Source organism: Phyllostomus hastatus, unplaced genomic scaffold (genome assembly GCF_019186645.2).
Source record: "Phyllostomus hastatus isolate PE091 unplaced genomic scaffold, TTU_PhHast_1.1 phas_scaffold_345, whole genome shotgun sequence".
Taxonomy (NCBI): Eukaryota; Metazoa; Chordata; class Mammalia; order Chiroptera; family Phyllostomidae; genus Phyllostomus; species Phyllostomus hastatus.
In genome coordinates, this window is record NW_025334024.1 from 28,624,115 (window position 1) to 28,644,661 (window position 20,547).

Genomic DNA, 20,547 nt, shown 5'->3' on the forward strand with positions numbered 1-20,547 from the left:
CACATCTGGGCTCCTGCCCTGAACGCAGGCACGGACCCCAGGGACCCTCCCCGCCAGAGGGGGTAGGCCGCTTCCTGTCTGTGTGTCGGGGCGGGGGGGCGGGGAAGACAGCTCATCTGAGGTCAGCTCCACGATTTCAGGCTGAGCCTCAGGGACGGAGGAGGGCCGCACCTGGGACGTTGCCGCAGGACGCAATAGAGGACGGGCAGCTGAGAGAAGATGGAGAGGCAGAGGGACGGGCGGAGGACGATGGCTGGGTGACAGGGAAGGGCTGGCTGATGGCCAGGTGAGGGCTGGAGGGGCGGTTATGGGTCAGTCTGGGCTGGCGGGCGGGTGGATGATGAGATGGCATTGGACAAATGAGTGGACAGGAGGGTGGACGGACAGGACAGTAAGTGGGGGGTGGAGAGAGGGGTGAACAGCAGAAGGAACTCGCCAGGAGGCTGCCCCGAGAAAGAGCAGAGGAATGGACGATGGAGTGAGTGCTGGGTCCCAGGTAACCCACGTCTGGGGTCAGCTCGGCCCCCGGGGCTCCATCCTGCACACCTTTACCTGACTCCCCGGACCTTCCCCAAGTCCTGGCACCTGTCTGTGGGGTCAAAGGTGACCAGTGGGGCTCGGGGGAGCGCCCACGTGCAGCCGCCAGCTCCGCAGGCAAACACGGTCAAAGAGAAGGCCCCGCCGCCTGGACAAAGCCGTCTGCCCGTGGACTCCCCCCCTTCACTGAGGACCTGCTCACACACGAGCAGACCCGAAGGACACCCGGGCCCCTGCCCGCCTCCCGTGCAGCTGAGCAGCTCTCCCGAAACAGTGCTTCTCAAAAGGCAGCGTGAGCACATGCCACCTGGGAGCCTGGGAAAGGGGGGCTGGATCCCACAGGCCCGAGGTTCTACCTTTGTACCGACTCTCAGGCCAGGCGTGGCCACGGTCCTCAGGCAGCCCAGGCACCCCTCCAGAGCCTGCTGGGACTGGCTGTTCTGCTGTCAAGGCCCCACAGGACCCCTGAGGCCAAGATGCTCCCCAGAGGCCCCTGGGCCCCAGCCCTCCCGCCACCTGCCCACCCCTCCCCAGCAGAGGGGGCCGCACTGCTGTCGGGCACCCCCCGTTCAGCGCTCCCCTCCTCTGAGCCCCAGCAGAAAGTGGGAACCCCATCCTGTTCAGCAAACACAGGCAGGTGCCGTCCATTCCACGCACCACCCGAGGGAGCCGTGCAGGCAAAGGCCCTCGTCCCCTTCCACGGGCACAGAGAGAAAGGCCCAGAAAGGCCCCGTGGCTGGCCAGGAGCCAGGTGAGCCTGCCAGCAGTGACCAGTCCTCCCCACAGCAGCGCCCTAATTCTTCCCCCATCACGGCGCTCCCCCTTGAAGGAAGGTGGCGTGGCAGCTACGCAGAGGCAGGTGAGGGCTGGTGGGGTCTGCGTGTGCCCACTCTCGTGTGCTCCGGGGGATGGAGTGGAGGGAGAGCTGGGAGATGCCACAGCTCCCCGAGGGAGTGCTGACGTCATGCCCCAGCCTGTGTGAGGCGCCTCCACGACCACCTCCCTCCCAGTGGCGGGGCCGAGGACAAACAGCCCACCCAAGTCCCAAAGCTGACACAGGGCAGGGCAGGGCCGGGGTGTGACCTCAGGAGGCCTGGCTCCTCGCTGGGCCTGGACTGGGGAAGCCACACTTCCCTCTTGGGCCCCAGCCCCACCCAGCCCCACCCGGAGTCCTGTCCTCCGCCTGGCCTGCAGATTTCCCTGCACAGTACGCAGGGCATGTGGTAGACCAGATGGCCCCTTCCCCACCCCACGGCCTTCTGGGAAGGAAGTGATGGATTCTAGTACCTTCCAGTCGAAAGTCTTCCTCTTCCTCCTCGCTGAGTGTTTCTCGGAACACCTCGCCCACGAGCTCCTGGAGGAAGAAGACCAGACAGGGACATGAAGGACGTATCGGGGTCAGCTAGGCACGTGGCACTGGGACAGAAAAGGTGGCATCGTGACCCTGAGCCAGGCTGGTCACAAGGAAGCAGGGCCCCTGTTCTGGTGGTTCTGATGGGAATTTAGGCCACCCGAGGCGGAGCCCGTCAGCCCAGAAGAGTCGCCGCCACTCTGCTCTGCAGGAAGGACATTCTCTCCGCCGACAGCCCACCATGGACCACCACACCTCTCCCACCCCAGACAAAGACGGGACTAGAAAACGTCCCTCATCCACCCCTCTGAGCAGACCCACGAGCCCGCTCGGGTGTGTACCCTTCCCCTGCAGAGGGTCCCAGGCGGGTGGGCAAGGTGGTTTGCAGAGAGAGAGGCTGGGGTGGGGGCTCTAGGGTGGGCTCCTCCATCTCCATGCTCTGGCTTCAATCACGCCTCCCGGGTCTCCCCGACACGCCCACCTCCAGTAACTGGCCCGATCCCTGCACACGCCCTGCCTGGTCCCTTCTGGGAGCTGAGGGAGCCTGGGATCTCATCTCAGAGGGCAGGGCTCCCCCTCCCCCGCCCTCCCCCGCCTGCTCAGGCTGCCACGTCAGGCTGGTGGGCGGCGCCTGGTTGGTCCCCGGGCTGGGAAAGTTCTGGGGTGTCCACCAGGGTCCCCTCTGTCTGACCCCAGCCCGGCAGGATGACTCCAGACAAAAGGCTAAGACTTGTTGAGCCGTCTTCTGTATGTATTGGTTTTCTGCCAAGCAGAGTTCTGTGATCAAAAAAGATGATTTCAAACAAAGTTAAACAAGGTCCCTCCCTGCAGGGCTTACTATGGCAACGGACACAGAGCACCCAAATAACGAGAACGTGGCAGCTTAGGCCGCGTTCCCGGGACCTCATCAGACCACGGAGTTTCGTGTCTCAGACGCGAGACGTGGGGTTTGTCTTCCGAGGAACCCGCTTTGAGAAACGCTCCCCCTTCGGGGGCCACAGTGGGCTTCAGGACATCGCCCTGGCTGCTCTCCCCTGGTGCCCAGCTCCCTCTCCTGGGGTGGCAGCGTGCCTCAAACTGCGAAACGAAAAGTGATTAAAAAAAAAAAATCCCCAACTCAGCAGCTATCACCAACTTCCCTTTTGGAAAAAAAAACAAAAAAAAGTGAAAAAGAAAAAGAAAAAGCACCCTCTCCTTGAAAATCCAAGGGAAGAAAAATATAAATCCTGCACCTCAGATGTTTCAAAGAAAAAACCAGGGTTCGTCTTGATTAACAACAACAACAACAACAAAATCGAGTTAAACACTTTCCAGTGCTTTGTGTAGTGGATCTCATCAACCGGACCCAGCCAGGGGGCGACGCTCCCATCCTGCTTGGATTCAAGGGCTGGTCCTCTCTGCTCTCTTTCTTCTTCCCGGGCGCTCTGGGGCACCGCCCTTGCACGCTCTCAGGGCGGTCACAAGGTGGTCCCTCTGACCCCCGCTGCCCCACTGCCTTCAAAAGCAGGCCAGCTGATTCCCAGGCTGGGACGGCTTCGCTCCCCCCTCTGCCCACTGCCATCGTCGCCGAACACGTCCCGAGCTTGTACACCGGCGGTCGGTGCCAGCGGAGCCGGAGTTGACAGGGAGCCGCATGGAGGCAGGAGAGGGAGGCACTCGGGCGGCAACCCTAGGCAGCCAGGCGCACCCCAGCAGCCCGGTAAAGCCGGTCTTGCACGCCAGGGGAAGACGGCAGGCGGTCCGTGCGCCCGGGAGCCAGTGCCTGGCTGCAGGGGAACTGCAGACCGCTGCACGCTGAGGTTGGCCGGAGAGCGGGGGGTTAGGGTTAGGGTTAGGGTTAGGGTTAGGGTCGCTGACCTCCGCCACAGCCAACCCCGGGGATGCCAGCTGCCGGCAGGGTCTCCGAGACTTGCTACCGGAACCCGTGGAGGAGCTGAGAGCCTGCAGACGTCACCAGCGATAAAGCAGCCGTCTGGGACCCCTCGATGTCGTCTCACAGGTTGTACGACGCGCCCACAGTCGTCATGTCGCTCTGACGGCGGCTTCCGTGCCCCCTGCGAAGACTGTCTGTCTGCTGGGAGGGCCGAGCTCTGGAACGTGTCAAAGCCGAGTCCCGGCCAGGCCACGCTCTGCCCCGTGTCAGCGCGTGGTCTCTGACACACTGCGGACGCTCCGGGACGCGCCCGGCGGCCCAGGGCCCGTGCGGGGCAGGGTCTGCGGCCCTCCAGCGCTGACTCGCTGGGCCAGAGGCGATGCAGGCTCTTGGGCCAGACCCAGGAGCACGTCCTGCCTCCGCGGCCTCCCTCGCCCCGCACCGGGGCCGTCCCCTCCTTCTCGGACCCTCAGCCCGCTTGTCTACTCAACGGGCACAGCGACAAACCGCAGCTCCGGTACTCCGCCAGCCGACACTTCCCGCGAACCTCTCAGGTGCGAGACGCCGTGCCCGGCACCTTATTGCCTTCAGTCCTTTCATCGCCCCAACGGCCCTGCCTTTCCCAAGGCCCGAGGAATAAACGCTCATAAAGATGATTTGCAAATTGTAAAGGGACGGGTATGATTGTTATTAGGTTTGTTCCTACAAACAAAGGGCCCTCGTCCCTCAAGGGCCCTATGAGGCGGGAAAATAACGCTGATGACAGGCACTCGCATCACTCACCAAGCACTCGGGGACCCCCCCAGAACCTCCACAGAAAGGGCTCCCCGCCAGCCCGGCGCCGAGGTGGCCAGGAGGTGACCAGGAGGTTCTGGGAGGCCAGCTGATGGGCTCTGGCTCCCCAGCCAGCGAGGGGCAGAGCCCCGATTCGCGCCGGCTCCAACGCCCCGCCTAAGCTTGTGCAGTGAAATCGGGGCTCCTGTGGGCACGGGGGCAGAGGTGGCCAAGAGCCCTGGCTGTCACTGGGGACCAAGGATCACACTTTAAAAAGTGCAAGAAAACCAGCCAGGCCCGCGGCTCTTACGGGTCCGTCGCCAAGTCGGCCTGTCTGCCCAGAGGGTCTCCAGGCTCCCCACGGCCCTCCCCCACGAGGTGTGGGACTGGGCGGAGCCCTGCGGGGAGGAAGGCACTCAGGCCCCTGACGCAAGGAGCCACATAGGGAGCCTCGGGTGCGGGGGGTGTCGGGGGTGCAGGGCATGGAGCCGGAGCTGCTGAGACCGCAGTGCAAACCCCAGCTCTGCCTCTCATGGGCCGGGGCCCCTTGGGTGGAGGGACTTCTCTCCGACGGGTGCCCAGGACAGACAGCGCAGATGAGGTCTCGGGGGCATGTGAGGGTTAAGGAAGGCAAGCGCTCAGCACTGTGCCCGAGAGAGCGGTGTTACTGCTTATTATGTCCCCTCTCGTCGTCCGGCGGCCGCCAGGGCGTCGCTGGGAGGCGCTGGGAGGCTGGCCAGACCCACGGTGCCCCACGGACACCTGCACACGCGCTCCCAGGGCTTCGCATTTCGTCCTCGCGGCCACCCATTGAGGCAGCACCACTACTAGCCCCACTTTACAGATGAGGAAACTCAGGCCCGGGGTGGGGTGGGGGGAAGGACTCGTCCAAGGTCACGTGGCTGGTGTCAGAGTCAGGACGACAGGCAGGCTGTCTGGCTCCGGAGCCCACACCCTTCACCACCGCCCTGTAGGAAGCCACCCCTTTACCCATCACCCGTCGTTGTCCCCCCCACCCCGGGGCCCAGGCCCCCTCTCCTCTGGCGTCCAGGCCGCAGGCTCTGCTCCAAGTCCTCATCAAAGGCCTCTTGGTTCCCCAGACCCTCTGCCTCGCCCCGGCCTGAGGCCCAGCTGCCCACCCCCGCCCGGGGGCCGGGCTCGTGGCCTCCTTCCCCCATCCCGGCGCTGGCCTCCTCCGCCCCACACGGGCCCCAGGCGGAGAGGCCCGCTCCCCTGGGCGCCACCCGTGCAGCCGGCACCAGCCCCAGCCCCGAGTCGCAGGCACAATGCCTTATAAGGCCGCGGGGCCGGGAAACCACATCAAAGCGGGGCTCTGGGAGTGGGCCGGAGTTCAGGCAGGGTTTTTCCTCTTTGTCTTTGCGACTTCAGCTTAGCTTGGTCCCCGCCGCCTGCCCCAGCAGCTCTCTGTCAATCCTTCTGGGCTCTGAGAGCGGGCAGACGCTGGGGCCCCGGTTTCAAAGGAAACTCCTGGCACCCACAAAACCCGCAGGACTCAGAGGTCCCGGGGATGTGCAGGGCTGGGACTGGCCAGCCGGGGACGCGAAGGCTGGGAGGCAAAACCCGGCCACCCTGAAGCCCTTCCGTCCGAGCAGCCAGCCGCCCTGGAGCCGCCCCAGAAGTTCCTGGAGAGCTCGCTCTTCCCAGCATGCCGTGCAGAGCAGAGCAGAACAGAGCAGCCCGGCTCTCGTCCCGGGAACCCGCGCCCCTCGGGCTGGCCCCGCTGAGAGCAAGCCGCGGCAGGCACCCAAGGGACAGCGGACGCCCCGCTGAACCCCGCTGGCTCCCACTTTGCTCTTCTGTAAGGGGGGGGTTAAGTGTCAGAGAAACAGAATGCCGAGGGCAGCGCTGGGTGCACAGATGGGGACACCAACCACAGCCCTCTGTCCCCGCCCTGGGGGCCCCCTTCACAGGTGCCCGGAACATTCCCACACTTAGCCCTGCAAGAGCCCGGTGGGCCGAGGCCGCGGTGTCCACCCCGGGCCCACACTCCCACGTGAGCCGCCGGGGGTCTCGTCGGAGGAGGCTGCCGGGCCGCACAGCGGGACGCCTCACCGCGGTTTGAAGAACCCGGTGGACCCGTGAACGCCGACACGCGGCGCACACGCCACACGCAAGACGGGGTGTGCGTGATGCTGCGTGCACACCCAAGGAAGCACCACACACACGTCCCTGCACCACGAGATCGCCCACGTGTGTGCGGCGGCTGCGGTCACCCCGGGGGGCGGGAGGGAGAAGACAGGTGGCGGGAATGGGGTGACGGGGAGACGGACGGCAGTTGGCTTCATCAGAACCTTCCTGCCTTTTCGAATCTCTGCTCCGCACGGCAGGCGCGTTGCCAAACTCTCCCACGACCCTGTGGGCTGACGCTTTCCCCCGAGGACACTCGAGGCTCAGAGAAGGCGGATGCCTCAGTTTCCTCACCTGAGCGAGGAAGCGGCACCGTGGAGGCGCCACGTGGAGGAGAGTGAGAGCTGGCGTGGGCGCTCCGCACGCCGGCGGGCGACCAGTGCGTCACAGACGGAGCTGCTACTGTTCCTCCCCGGCCCACCTTCCGCTCTCCCTCCCCACCCCCACCCTCTCTGCCCTCCCACTGTGGGCTGGGATGCCGTGTCCCAGGTCCCAGGTGGGCAGAGCAGTGCCCCCCCACCTCCTCGTGAGGCCTCAAGGGACACCTCCAGCCGGCACTGTCTGCGCTCCGCTGCCCTCCGGCCCAGCCACCAGTCCACCGTGCCTCCGCCTGCCACGCCAGTGACCCCGCCAGTCCCTGGTGCGGCACGCCGTGGGCCCACCCCGGCGCTGGCCAACTGCACCCAGCACAGCGAGTGCTGATAACAGGACAGGCCACAGGGGTGGCCACAGGCCCCGGATCAGGGAGCAGCTGGGACGGCCTGTGCCAGCAGCTCCTGGCCCGGGGACAGGCCCCGGGTCTGCTGCCAGGGTCCAGCGCATGTGCCCTGCTGGGCAGGGTGGCTGTGGGCCAGGCTGCTTATGACAGACAGCGCCATCATCTGCTGACCAAAGAACGGTGTCCCCACCGACCACGGGCCACCGCACTGGGGGGAAAGGGTGTGCGTCGCTGCCCGGGGCACAGGCCAGCCCCACTGGGGGCTCCGTGCGGCCTGAGGCCCGGGGAGCGTGATGGTTCTCAGCCTCCAGAGGGAGAGGTTCGCGTCTCACTTCCTCTCACTGACGAGGTGCAGTAAGACCCTCTCGTGCCCACACCGCAGGGGCCCCGCGTCCCTGAGAGGCCTCGCCCACGGGAGTTGGCTGGAAGGGCCTCGGGGGTGAGGTCTGTGAATTTCCGGTGCAAGGCGCCATCTCTGATTCCAGCTGCGGGGAACGCGGAGGCAGCAGCTTCTGCGCCCCAGGCTGCACTGCTCCCCCCACAGCTACGGGTGCGCACAGACAGGCCAGGGGGCCCCACGGCCAGAAGCTGCCAGCCTCGCACCGTTCCCGGCTGTGCGCGCAAAGGCAGCCAGGGCGCTGGCGGGGCCCTTTCTTGTGGTCGCGTAATGCCGGCGAGGCTTTGGTGCCAAGGATGGCGCGAGGCCAGCGGGGCGCGTCAGACGGGCTGTCACTGGGACCGGGGGAGGACGGCGGCGCTCTGCTCCCCGCCCCAGCACCGCACACCCGAGCCGGTGGTCTCCACTCTCAGGCGCGCGGCGGCCTACAATAACAACAACTGTTTTTGAAAAGGGGCCTCCCCCGCCACTGCCACAGAGGGGTCCCCTGGGAACTCCGTGGAGGTCTGGGAGATGCCATGGGGTCAGCACCCAGGGTCTGAGGAGGCGCCCGGGCCCGGGGACCAAGGAGGTGTTCACGGCAGGGCTCCGTCCATCCCACCTGCGCCTTGTCTGCCCGCCTCGGTCACCCGACTCACCCCGCAGCCCTGAGAGGTCAGCAAGGGAGCAAGCACCCCTTTCACCGAGGAGGACCCTGAGGCTCCAGCAGGGGGGGCAAGAGCCTGGTGTGGTTGGGAGGGACCCAGGCCAGGGCTCCTGGGACGTGACACCGGGTGTGACCCAGGACGTCGGGGCCAGACCAGAGCCCTGGAGAGGTTCGGACACGCAGGGAGTCCAAACCCCTCCGGGAGTTTCCCCCTGAGTCCAAACCCCTCCGGGAGTTTCCCCCTGAGTCCAAACCCCTCCGGGAGTTTCCCCCCGAGAAAAAGTCACGCAAATAAAACCGCATGTTGACACTTTTTGCCAACTTTGGGTGAAGAATCTCTCAGAGTACCGGTGGGGAAACTGAGACCTCAAAAAGGGACAGGACTTGCCAGGGCCACAGAGTCCAAGGGTGGCTGGGCCACCGTCAGAACCAGAACACCCAAACCAGGCCGCCGAAGATCGGACCCCCGAGGGGAAGAAACAAAAACGGGAGCCCCCCAGCTGCACGGGAGCCCGGAGCCGGGAGGCAGCCCGGACCCTCCGACCGCGGTCTACCGCAGCGCTCCGGGGAGGGTCCCAGCGCTTCTCGGAGGGGCAGCGGCAGACGGCACAGGTTACTTGCAGCTGAAACCCCCTCCACAGCATGCGATCCCCCCAACTTCTCAGGGCCCTGTGATGGTGGCTCACCCCTGGTCTGGGGGTCCCCACCCTCACCCTGGGGGGCTGCCCCACCAGCAGCTCACACCTGTGAGGTTTCTTCAGTGGACTTCCCCGGGACTTTGTCTGCAGGCCCAGCGAAACTCACGCCCCCCCATCCCTACCCCACCCCACCGTCCCCAGGCGGCCCTGAGCGACACCAGTGACTGCCTGGAGCAGGTCAGCAAAAGCCCAGCTTCCTCACCCCTGGGGAGCACCCTCTCTGAGGTACAAGTTCTACTCCAGAGCCCCCCCCGGAGGGTCAGGCTGAAGCCCAGACTTTGCCCGAAACCGCACCTTACTTGCCTCCCTCCCCCTCTGCCCACTTCCTCCCCGCCCCGCCCCTCTGGTCTCCCCTGGGAGCTCGCCCCTCCCCTCGCCCCTCGGGCTCTGCTTCTGCGGCACCTGCCACCGGACGGCCCTGTGCACAAGCCCTCGGCCCTGGGAGGAAGCCTGACGCATTTGGTGAGTTCACAGGGAGCGGACAGGCGGGTGGACAGCCAGCTGGTTAGTCTCGGACAAAGGCATCGGTCACCCCAAAGCTGGTCCAGCGAGGTGAGAGGCCAGGGACCCTCGTGCCCGGACTGGCAGGCCCACGGAGACAGACACTTTCTCCCACCCGCCACTCCCCCCACCAAGTACCGGAAGCTCTTTCTGAGCACTTCGCCCCCCAGGGACCCCTCTCCCTGAGTAGCCATCATTCTTGGGGCTGCCCTCACGGACAGCGGCATCAGCAGGACTTGGGCTGCAGGGAAGCTCTTGGCCCTTCTCTTTGCCTCTGCAGTGCGCACCCGTGCCCTGGACAAACACCCCCCTTCTCCCTGCCCCCAGCATTCATCCCTCCTCCCGGGGACACTTGGACCGTCCCCCGGAGGGCCGCCCTCCCTGAGCTCGCCAGACGGCACCAACAAAAACACAGGGCCCTCCGTTCCATTGTGTCTCAGCGTCCATCCGTGTTTGGTACAAATATGCCCCGTGCAGTATTAGGGATAGACTTCTATAAAAAATGATATGTGCCTGAAATTCAGATGTAACTGGGTGTCCTGCCTTTTATCTGGAAGCCCCGCCCCTCCGCCACTTCCATCCACGAGGTGGGGCCAGAGCCGATGTCTCCCCAGAACGTCCCAGCCTGACCCACGAGAGCTCTGCACATCCCCGGCCACAGGCAGGGCCCAGGACCCATGCTGGGCCTACGAGAGGCAGCAAAGGTGGGAGTCTGGCACCGAGGAGAACACTTTACCTCTTTACGGGGAGATTCTGTCTAAGAAAAAAGCCAGCCCAGAGGAAAGCCGGTCCAGGAGGGGAAACAATGGAAAATGCACCCTGACCACGCTGTCAGGGCACCTGGATCAAACTATACCTGAAGCTAGTGTTTCCTTGCACTTTTCAATTAGATGAACCATTGAACTGCCCCCTTTGTTTAAACCAGTTTGAGCTTGTTTTCTGCTATGAACCGCTGAATGAGTCCTGCTCGGTCCAGCCTCCTCTCACCCCACCCACCCCCGGCACAACGCTGGGCACAGAGTGAGTCTGTGCTCAGAGAATATGTAGGTGGCGCATGTCTGCAACTTTATCCTTTACTGTGGAAGGTAGCGCGGGATTATGGGAAAGCCTGGGCTTCGAGGTCAGACGGGCTCCGTTCCCACCCCAGCTCAGCCGCCGCCTCGTTCCAGCGCCTTCCACAATGGACTCAGGTCTCTGCCAGCCTCAGTTTCCTCGAGCATGAAGCAAAGATACAAGTCCCTGCATCCGGGGTGCCCGTACGATTCTGCTGCCCAAAGTGGGACCCTTTTGAGAAGGAAAGGGGACACATGAACAACCAGGCCAGGACAACAGGAGTGGCCGGAACGGTCACGGGCAAAGGGACCAGCATACCCACAACCTGCACAACTCCACCTGCCCCCATGATGAACATCCTTCCACCCTGTGACCCTGTCCACGACGCTCCCCCCACTGTCCCCTCCTGCCTACTCCCTAATTCCCACTCGGGCCTCAGCTGGAGGAGCCACCCCGGGGCCCCAGACTCCGTGTGGTGTGGTATGCTGGCCGCCCGCCCTGCCCGCTGGGGTCCTTGGCACTCCGTATTGTTATGACTTATAGAGCGCCAGTGTCCCCGGCGTGGTCGGACAGACTCATGGGGGACAGAGGCCGTACACTTCTTCCGCGTCCCTGAAGGCCCTACAGCGCTGGCCCGGCGTCTGGAACAGGCAGCGGCCGGAGAAGCAGACAGGTGCCCCTCCTTCCCCCGCTCCCGGCAGGTGCTGTGTTGTCTCCCTGGGCGAGCTGTGCAGCAGGGGCCGTGAGCCGGGGAGGAGGGGCCTGGCAGGGGCAACACCCCCCCCGCAGGCCGGGACCTGCCGATAAGGTTCCCAGAGCTCGCAGTGACTCTAGGGACAGCGACCCCAGGAGGCCCCGCCCAGCTCAGCGGTTCCCGGGCGGCAGCAGCAGCGGCGGCGGGGGCGGCGTGCTGGCCCTCTGATGGCTTTCACTGATCTGGGGCCAGCCTGCACTGGACCCGGGCCGGTGGTCTGTTCCAGAATCCAGCCCTGGCTGCGGCTCAAAACACAGGCCCGGCGTCTCCCGCAGCCCCGGCCAGCTCTGTCCTCCGCGCAGCCGAGCCGCTGCCCAGAATGCAAATCAGGCAGGTGCGCGGGGCCTCTCCAACCTGAGCCCAAGGCCACGACGTCCCCCACACAGTCCAGTCCAGGGTGTCCACACGTGAGCGGACAGTGTGCCCTTGGGTGGCTCGGCCCCAGCCCACGCAGCCCCCCTGGCCTGCCCCGGGGCACCCTGCCCGCCTGGTTTCTCGGTCCAGCCGGCTCCCCGCCTGAGGTCGGCTACCTGCAGAGCGCTTTGCCACCCCCACGCCTTGGCTCACACCTCGCACCAGACGGCACGCTGCCTGGTGTTTTCCCAGGACCCCTCCCTGCTCTGCAGCCCTCAGGGGCCCCCCACTCCCGACCAACATACACCCAACGCACACCCCTCTGTGGTCTCGCCCTGCCTTCCCAGTCCCACTCAGGGGACCCACGCGGTTAAGGTGAGGGAAATCGCTCGCCGGGGAGCCTCCCGGGAGGCCTCGGTTTCCCCAAAGGCTTTCCTGCTACAACAGCCCCATGGGCTCATGGTGGGGTCAGCTCAGCCAGGCCATGACCTCCGTCCCTCTCCTGGCACAGGCCACCCTGAAGGGCCACCGCGCACTCACGGAGCCACGGACTGCCTGTCTCGTGGACCATTCGTGCTGCAGGGGGCTGCACGGTGACTTGCGGATCTGAAGGTGTCCCCACACCACACTCGGGACCGGCCCTGCACCTCGCTCTCTGGCCATGACGTCCAGGCCCACGCAGGGCACTGCGGCAACCACAGAACCGTGCAGCTCGGACTCAGGAGCAGCAAACCTGCCCCTGGCGTGGGAGGAAGAAAAGGCACGCACGTGCCTGCAGGAAACGCCTGGGGAGGACCCCAGCGTCCTCCGCCTCACAACGTGTGCCTCAAAAAATAATAATAACTACCGGGTTCGCTTTGTAGCCGGTGGCGTGCTAACGGCCTTGAGGCCGCAGTGGGGCCACCAGTGAGTGGCACGTGGCCCAGCTTCTGCCCCAGGTGGCCTGGGGTGTGGGTCTCGGCTCCGCCACCCAGCAGCTGTGTGATGCTGGGCAAGGCGTTCGAGTTCCCTGTGCCTCGGTTTCCCCCGTTACTGCACTGGGGAATAACATCTCCCTCCCGGAGTTGCCGTGACGATTAGACAGGGCGGTATCTGCAAAGCACCGAGAACGGTGCCTGGCCCGTCAGAAGCGCTCTGGACATGTTAGTGCGGTGAATGAATGAAAGTACATGCAGATGCACTTGTAACAGAAGAGCAGGATGGCCGCCCCCCCGCTTCCCCAACATGGGGTGTCCGTCTGTGACCGCCTTCGGCATCTGCGGGCCGGACACGTGGGAGGTGTGAATGCATGTGGACATTTCTGCTTCCGCCGCCGGGCCCACGCCTGACCCGCACGAGGGGCTGATAGGTTCTGGCGCTGGACCGCGGGAGCAGAAACTGCAGCCCCATGCGTGAACCGGCCACCCTGGGCCGCTTGTCGGGACCGGGAAGACACTGAGAGCACCCCAGAGCCCGGCACAGGGTGGGCACTGCCTCTGCCGAGCACACACACACACAGCGGGCAGGAGCGCCCGTGCGATCCAAAGGGCGGGAGAGCTCCTGGGCGCGCTCCTTCAGTGGCCGCAGACGCGACGCAGCCCCGGACACGACGGGCTCATGGAGGCGTCTCCGTAAACGGTAGCTGTCCCCGCCGCCGCTCTGGCTGCTGTTATTTTTACTACCACTGCAGATCCCGGAGGGAACCGTAAGCGGAGAGAAGAGGGAGACGTCGAGGCAGACACCCTGGTGGGCGGCCTGGTGCAGGGGCTGGGGCTGAGGCACCAGACGGGGGATGGGAGCTGCAGGGGAGGGGGCAGCCCTGCCTGAGCAGAAGCCTGGCGGCTGGATGCTGGAGGTGGCAGGCCCCGGGGGGAGCCCGCGCCCCCGGCCTCAGAAGTCAGGCCAGCTCTCAGTTCCCAGCATTCCAGCCCCGAGTCCCCGGCCGGGCCTGCTGCCTGGGGCACTCACACCCTTCCAGGGCCCGAGACGTGCGTCCAGAGCAGCTTCATCTCCTCCGACTCGGGCCCAGAATTCCTTGGCCGGCCGGGGCCACGTCTCCCCGAGGCTGACATGGCCCAGCTGCTGGGGCGCCTCCTCCCCGCTCTCCCCCCCACCAACCCCCAAGGACCCACCAGCTCTTGAGCAGAGACGACCCTGAGGCTGCCAGGGTCCTAGCCTCTGCCCCAGCCGCATACGGGGTCCCAAGGCCAGCCAGGGTCATCGGCCACCTCTGCTGGCCCCTAGGCACCAGAATGGCAGCCGGTACCTCGGGGTCCAAATCCGATTCTAATGACAGGTTTCCCCGCCCTGGAGCACAACCCCTGGGAAGGCCAAGTTTGGAGGGAAAAGGACCAAAAGCGAAGGCTCTCTGTTCTCCAGAGCAGCACGTCCTGAGGGTGTCAGCGTGCCCCACAGCAGTCCCCGTCCTCGGGTGGCTCTGAGGACACCAGGGCCGGGCTGCCGTCTGGGACCCCAGGTCTGGGTGCCTGGGGCTTGTTCCCCCCTACAGACGACAGCCCAGAGCCCTCGGGGACTCTGGGGCTGCAGGATGGGGCTGGGGTACCAGAGGTCCCTGCTGTCCTCAGGTAGGGACAGTCTTAGCGGGGCCACCGTGGATGGAGTAGACCCTTTGTCCACAGAGGCCCGAGAAGAGAAACCAACCGGCCCCCGCAGCGACCAGTGACCACATGCCTGTGACCTTAGAAGTGGGCTGACCGCTGTGACTGCTGACACTGGCCAAGTGCCCACTCTGTGCCAGCACTGTGCCACGCGCTCTCCACCTGTCTTCTTCCGTCCCTTTGCGACATCCCTTCTAGCGCTGCGCCCATTTTACAGATGAGAAAACAGGCTGAGCCACAGTGTGAGTTCCACCTGTACAGTGTGTCCCTTCAACGAGACCGTCTCCTGCTCTGCCCCGCTGCCTTCCGCACGTGCGAGGCGGCACTGTACCGCGTGGTGGGGGCGGGTCACCTTTCCTCCGTGGGGGCCGACGCTCCGCTGCCCCTCCGTGTGGTTCTCCGTGGTTACAAACAAACAGCCACCGCACCTCGTGGCTCTGCTGCCGCCTTCTGACCTCCACTGTATCACCTCTGCGAGGCTGTGGGTTGACTGGGTTCAGCTGGTCCCTTCTGCCGGTGGCACCTGCGTCTCTGAGTGGCTGCCAGCCCAGGAAGGCTGGCCTGGAGCCCCCAAAACAGCTTACTCTGTGTCTGAGACCTTGACAGGCACGGCCAGAAGGCCAGGCTCCACTGAGCCCCCCGGCTACCTGGGCCTCCCTCCACTGTGTCTCGGAGCCTCCCTCAGTCCCTGTGACCTCTCCTCAGGGTCCCCCCACCCCCGGGTGGCCACACTGCTCCGGGCTCTCCAAAGCACAGGTGCAGACGCTGCCAGGCCTTCTTAGGGGTTCCTTCCAGAGCCTTCTATTGGGTAAAGCAGTTCCTGGACCTGCCCGGATTCTAGGTAGGGAATGAACTGTACCTCTCAGTGGGAGGGTGACAAAGAAGATGCAGCTGCTTCGCCACAACCTCTGACCTCTGACCTCCTACGCGCAGCCCTCCCAGCCCAACACCCGTGGGGCGGCAGCACACAGCCTGAGCGGGGAGCAGAAATGCACCTGCGACCCCCACGCACGGCAGGCCTGGGAAGGGCCCGCACACGCACACGGACGACACGACCGTGCGTCCCCACCAGGTCCACAGAAGGTTCCGGGGTGAACGCCCGGGCCAAGGCAGCAGCAGGCTCCGGACCCCGGAATCCCTGACGGTGCCCAGACGCCACGAGACCCCGTGCAGAGCGATCGTGTGAGCTGACCGGGGAACGGCACACTGTCCCCCTTGACGCGCGTGCACAGGGACGTCCGGAAGGTGTGAGGCCACCGCGTGCTTTGCGAAGGCCTCAGCCCGGAAGCGGCTGGGCCTCACCTGACAGCCTGAGCCGCCCCCAGGCCCCGGGCTCTGCCAAGAGGCGGCGGGTCTCTCCCAGGACAGAGCAGAATCTCCTCTCGGCGAGCGAGCGCTCCAGGCGGAGGCCCGGGGGACCGCTGCGGGGACCGCAGCCCTGGGAGGGCCCTTAATCGTTTAACTGAAATCACAGTCGAGGCATAATTAGCAGACAGCTCCAAACGCGCGATCTGAGGCCCGTCGGCTCTGACGGACTAATTAGCAGAGGCATCCTTGGGCAGGCGGTGCACTCGGGCCCCCTCAGAGACGTCCCGGCGGGCCCGCAGACCGAAACGGGCACCTGGTCCAGAGCTGCCTTCCTCCGAGCTGGGCAGAGAGACGAACGGGCAGCTGGGCGAGAGGGGCACCTTCCAGCACACACAGCCTCCCTACACACGGCCCTGCCCCCCCCACAGATTCCACACCTGGAGCCCTGCAGGCTCCCAGCCACGGAGGGGGTCTGCAGAACAGCCCGGCATCACCCTGGATCAGAGAAGCAGGCCACCAGCTCTGTGGAAGCCGGCAAAGTACCCGGAGCCCCAGGCCGACCACAGAGAGCGGGCGCTGGCTGTTCGGCCAGCTTTCTCCACCCAGGTGGTCAGAGCAAGTGGCGGGGACCCCTCATGGCAAGGAGGGCCGGACATCTATCTCAGCGAGGGGCGGGCGGGAGACAAAACCAAGTCTGTGACTGAGAGAGGCCCCGGAGGCCTCTGGCGTGAGCGCAGGTACATGCTTCAACGGGGCACACGGGCCGAGCAAACACAAGATACGGCGCCCAAGACAGCGACGGCGCCGGACCCTCCCGACGAGGCCGGGACACCGGTCACCAAACACGCACAGAACACGGAGTTCTGCTGCAACCCCGCATTCGGGACTCACGGCGCAGAGCGGGACGGCGAGGCCCTGACACCCGCTGCAGCGAAGAAGAGGCTTGTTCCTTGGGCGGTCGCACCTGTCGCTTTCCGGACCCGAGTGAGGGCAGCCTCTCTCCTCCCCCGGAGCTCCAGGTGGGGCACGGCTCTGTTTGGGAACCGCGGCCCTGTGCGAGGCTGCGCGCCAGCGTGGGGCGGTGGCACGAACTACGGTCCCGTGGGCGGAGGGGCCCGTGTCTGCGTCAGAAGCACAGACACGCTTCGGCCTCCGTGAAGAAGGCTCTCGCTCATTTTTCTTAAAACAAAGAACCATCTCGGCTCATCTCCCCTCCCCTGTCCCCGCCCCCGCCCCCCGCTCCCCTCATCTTTGATAGAATGTTTTGCCATGAGAGAAACACAGATGTTTATTGAAAAGAAACCCGTCTCCGTAGGAAAACACACACAGTAACAGGGATGAAGGGACGCGAGGAGAGAAGCAGGACTGGCGGGCCCCGGGGGGCTCGGGCGGGCGGGACGGGCGCGGGGGACACATCCCCGTCCGAAGGCCCAGCCCCACTCGGCTCCGGGCGAACGCCGCCAGGCGGAGAGGCCCTTACCGGCTTCCCGATCTTCAAGAAGAAGCCAGAAATAGGGACTCCTAAGTGAACACCCCCCACTTTTAAATGTTGGCTCAATTTTTTAAAAGAATTTATTTATTTATTTATGTTTAGAGAGGGAAGGGAGGGAGAAAGAGAGAGAGAGAGAGAGAGAGAGAAACATCAATGTGCGGTTGCTGGAGGCCACGGCCTGCAACCTAGGCATGTGCCCTGACTGGGAATCGAACCTGTGATGCTTTGGTTCGTAGCCCGTGCTCAATCCACTGAGCTACGCCAGCCAGGGCTCAATTTTCTTTTTAAAAAATGAATGGGTCGAAGAAAACATTCCCAGGGGCTAGATTTGGGCCACCAACTTGCAACCTCTGCCCAAAGGAAGAGAGTGACCTGCTCATTGTCCTGTGTCCTGAGCTCATCTGGCCAGGGGGCCCTCGGGTACCCAGCGCTGGAGGGTTCGGTGCCGTCGGGGTCTCAGGTGCCGTCTCCTGAGGTCACTCGGCACAGGCAGACCTGCTCTCCCTCCCACACGCGCAGCCTCGGCCTCTGCGAAGGCCCCGGCCCCAGCCCTGGGCCCTCCCCTCTCCTTGGGCACAGTCGGGAAGGGGTGGGCCGTGAGCCTGGCACATGGTGGGGCCCCACCCAGAGTGGCCGGGTCATCAGGGGGACCCATCGTGGTGGCACAACACGGAGGTGCCTCCCAGAAATGGGCTCTGTTCTCAAACCAGAATTAAAAACAAAAACCCACCTGGAGAGACCTACGAAGGAAGGCCCCGCCCACGAGACGGGGATGGACAGATTGCCTGTGTGTAGAGGCAGGACAGTAGGACGGTAGGACAGGGTCAGGGGAGCCTCCCGACAGCCCATGTGGCCTGCGGCCAGGACTTCCTTTCGTCTTTACCGGTCTTTACAGCTGAGGCCCATGGGTGCAAAGGGACTTCCGCAGAGGGACACGGCAGCCCCTGTGTCCCCAGAGACAAACCCAGCCCCTAATAAGCGGAGGCGCCGTGCAAGCCAGGGACCCGGACACGGCCGGCGCTGTAGCCAGACGGGCTCCTCAGAACCACAAGAGGCTGGTCTCACGCGTCCCTCGGAACCGGCGCCACAGCCACAGCAGGGTGAGGAGACAGGACCCCCCCCCCACCCCGGGTGTGAGTTTCTCGGCCCAGGACGACACTGCTCAAGTGGGAAAATAGGCAGAAGCTTCTGCACCACGGAGCTAGACAGGACCAGCAGAGGAAGTCGGCAGAAAAGGAGGCCCAGGCGCCAGCGGCCCCTCTGCACGGGGCCCAGGGACGCGAGCTGGGACTGGGGCGGTGCGGGCTGTCTCGGGGAGACGGCTGCCCAGAGGGGACTGCATTTCCCAGCACCCCTCGCACCTCGGGGCTGTGGGAGTACTTGCACCCAGGGATCCTGGGGAGCGGGCAGGGTCTTCCTGTTCTCTCATTCCCCTCCCGACGTCTAGAAGCAAGATGCTCAGACACCCTGGTAGGTGAGCAAGCCGAAAGATGGAAGGATCCGGGGCCACTACCCCCCCTCCCCCCGCCACAGGCAGCGGCCGCCTTCCAGCCAGGTAAGACACCTGCGTCGGGCTGGTGCGTGGACGGTGAACAGAACCCCGGAGCACGGAGCCGCGGTGGCATCGAGGGTCACTTGCTGTAACAGCTAGGCTACCCCACCCCGCTCAGGAGGAGAGAGAAGGAAAAACGCCGTGGGCCCGGAAACAAATCCTCGCCTGGGGGTGGCTCCTCCGGAAGCCCCCGGACAGAGGTCGGCTTGAAGCCCCCTGGGTGCTCCGCTGTGCCTGCCACCTTGAGCAGGAACGAGCCATAAAAATTTATTTTGGAAAAAGTGAACGGGGATTCTGCCCGAGTGTATCCTGCCCACTCGCCCAGCGAGCTCCTGGGAGGGAGGCGGGAGGGCCAATGAGTATCAACTTTGGACAAAAGGTCGGGGTAAGTCAAGGAGCTAGCAACCCCTCTGGGGCATTCAGGACCTTCCGGAAGCCAGGAGTGGGCATGGAAGCCGAAAAGAACCCAGAGGCTCGCCCCAGGGGGGCTTCTCAGCCTTGGCACTACAGATGGAGGGCAGGGGGTGGGGGGGCGCCCCGTGCACCCCTGCCCTCTACCGGCCCCCGGATACCCGCAGCAGCACCCGCCCCCGGGCCGTGACAGCTCACGTTCCCCGCGCCCGTCGAGAAGCCCTGCTCAACAGGATGCACCCAAGGGTGGCTGCACCCAGAGGGGGGCCTGGCGTTTGTTTGCAGGTCTCCCCTCCTCTCATATCTGCATTTTTACATACAATGTCCAATTTCTCGATGCTGGCAACGAATGAATTAAAAATAATTTTTTTATGCTGTAAGAGCCAAAACTACATGTGTGTGCAGGTCACCAGCCAAGCTTCTGCCACATGCACAGGGAGAACAAGGACGGACACAGGCCCCCTCCCCGACGCTGGAGCCCCTGAGCTCCCCAGAGGCCAGACCGGACCCCACAGCCACCCCCGCGAAAGAGCCCCCAGATGGGACACTCACACGCAAAGGCAGAGACAGACAAGGACCCCGAGTTGCTTCTGGGGGATGCTGTCAAAACATCGCTGGCCTTTCGAATGCCCTCTCCCGGGGTCTGACTGACCAACCCACCCCCGTCCCCCCAAAACACAATTACCCTCCTGCCGCGGCCCCTAAGGCCCAGGCCCTGAGGTCCTGCTCTGTGAAGCCAACATGTGTGAACCTGGCCTGCGGCCACCACCCGGCCTTTCAAAGCCTGCATCCCCCCCCACCCCCCCGGGACTGGTCGCCGCATCTTTCAGCCCCGAGTTAAAGAACTTGTTCTGAGCAAGCTTCCTTTACTTCCAGCAAAAATCTGGGTTACTAGGGGGAGGGCGGCGGAGAATCTAATAAATCTTAGAATATACTTCTTGGCTACAGAAAAAAAAAACCCACTTACTGGTGTCATGAAACAACTTTCCACGTCTCTCTGAAGAGAGCGGGTTCAGAAGTTACTATTGTATTCAAGCTGTATTAAATCAAGCTGCGAGCGGCACCAGGGTTACGCTTTTAAAGAAAGCTCCGCGCCAGTTCTGATGTTTAAAGGGAAGAGGAAAAGTTTCCAAGCCTTCCATAAATTCCGACGGGAGGAAGTTTCAAACTTGGGTGTTCGGCCCGTGGCCCCCTCATGGAAACAGCTTGGTTTCATGTATTTGGTTTTACTGTTCGAACTTGAGGGTCTTTTTTAACTTTTTATTTTTACAGGGCTCAGAAGAAAAGGGAAAGGGAGCCATTGGCGTGCCGAGTGCCAAAGAAAACGCCGGCGCCTCCGTCAGAGGGCCTCTGCCCGAGGCGCAGTGGGGAGGGGACCCCCCC

The 20,547-nt window shown here is 64.3% G+C and overlaps 1 protein-coding gene across 1 annotated transcript in view; it reads right to left on the reverse strand.

Moving 5' to 3' along the window:
• NKD1 (NKD inhibitor of WNT signaling pathway 1) overlaps positions 1-20,547 on the reverse strand; it is a 61,045-nt gene that overhangs the window by 20,687 nt on the left and 19,811 nt on the right. The window contains exon 4 of the mRNA XM_045819259.1: positions 1,825-1,891. Coding sequence (XP_045675215.1) covers positions 1,825-1,891 — 67 coding nt within the window. The remainder of the gene's footprint in view (positions 1-1,824; positions 1,892-20,547) is intronic.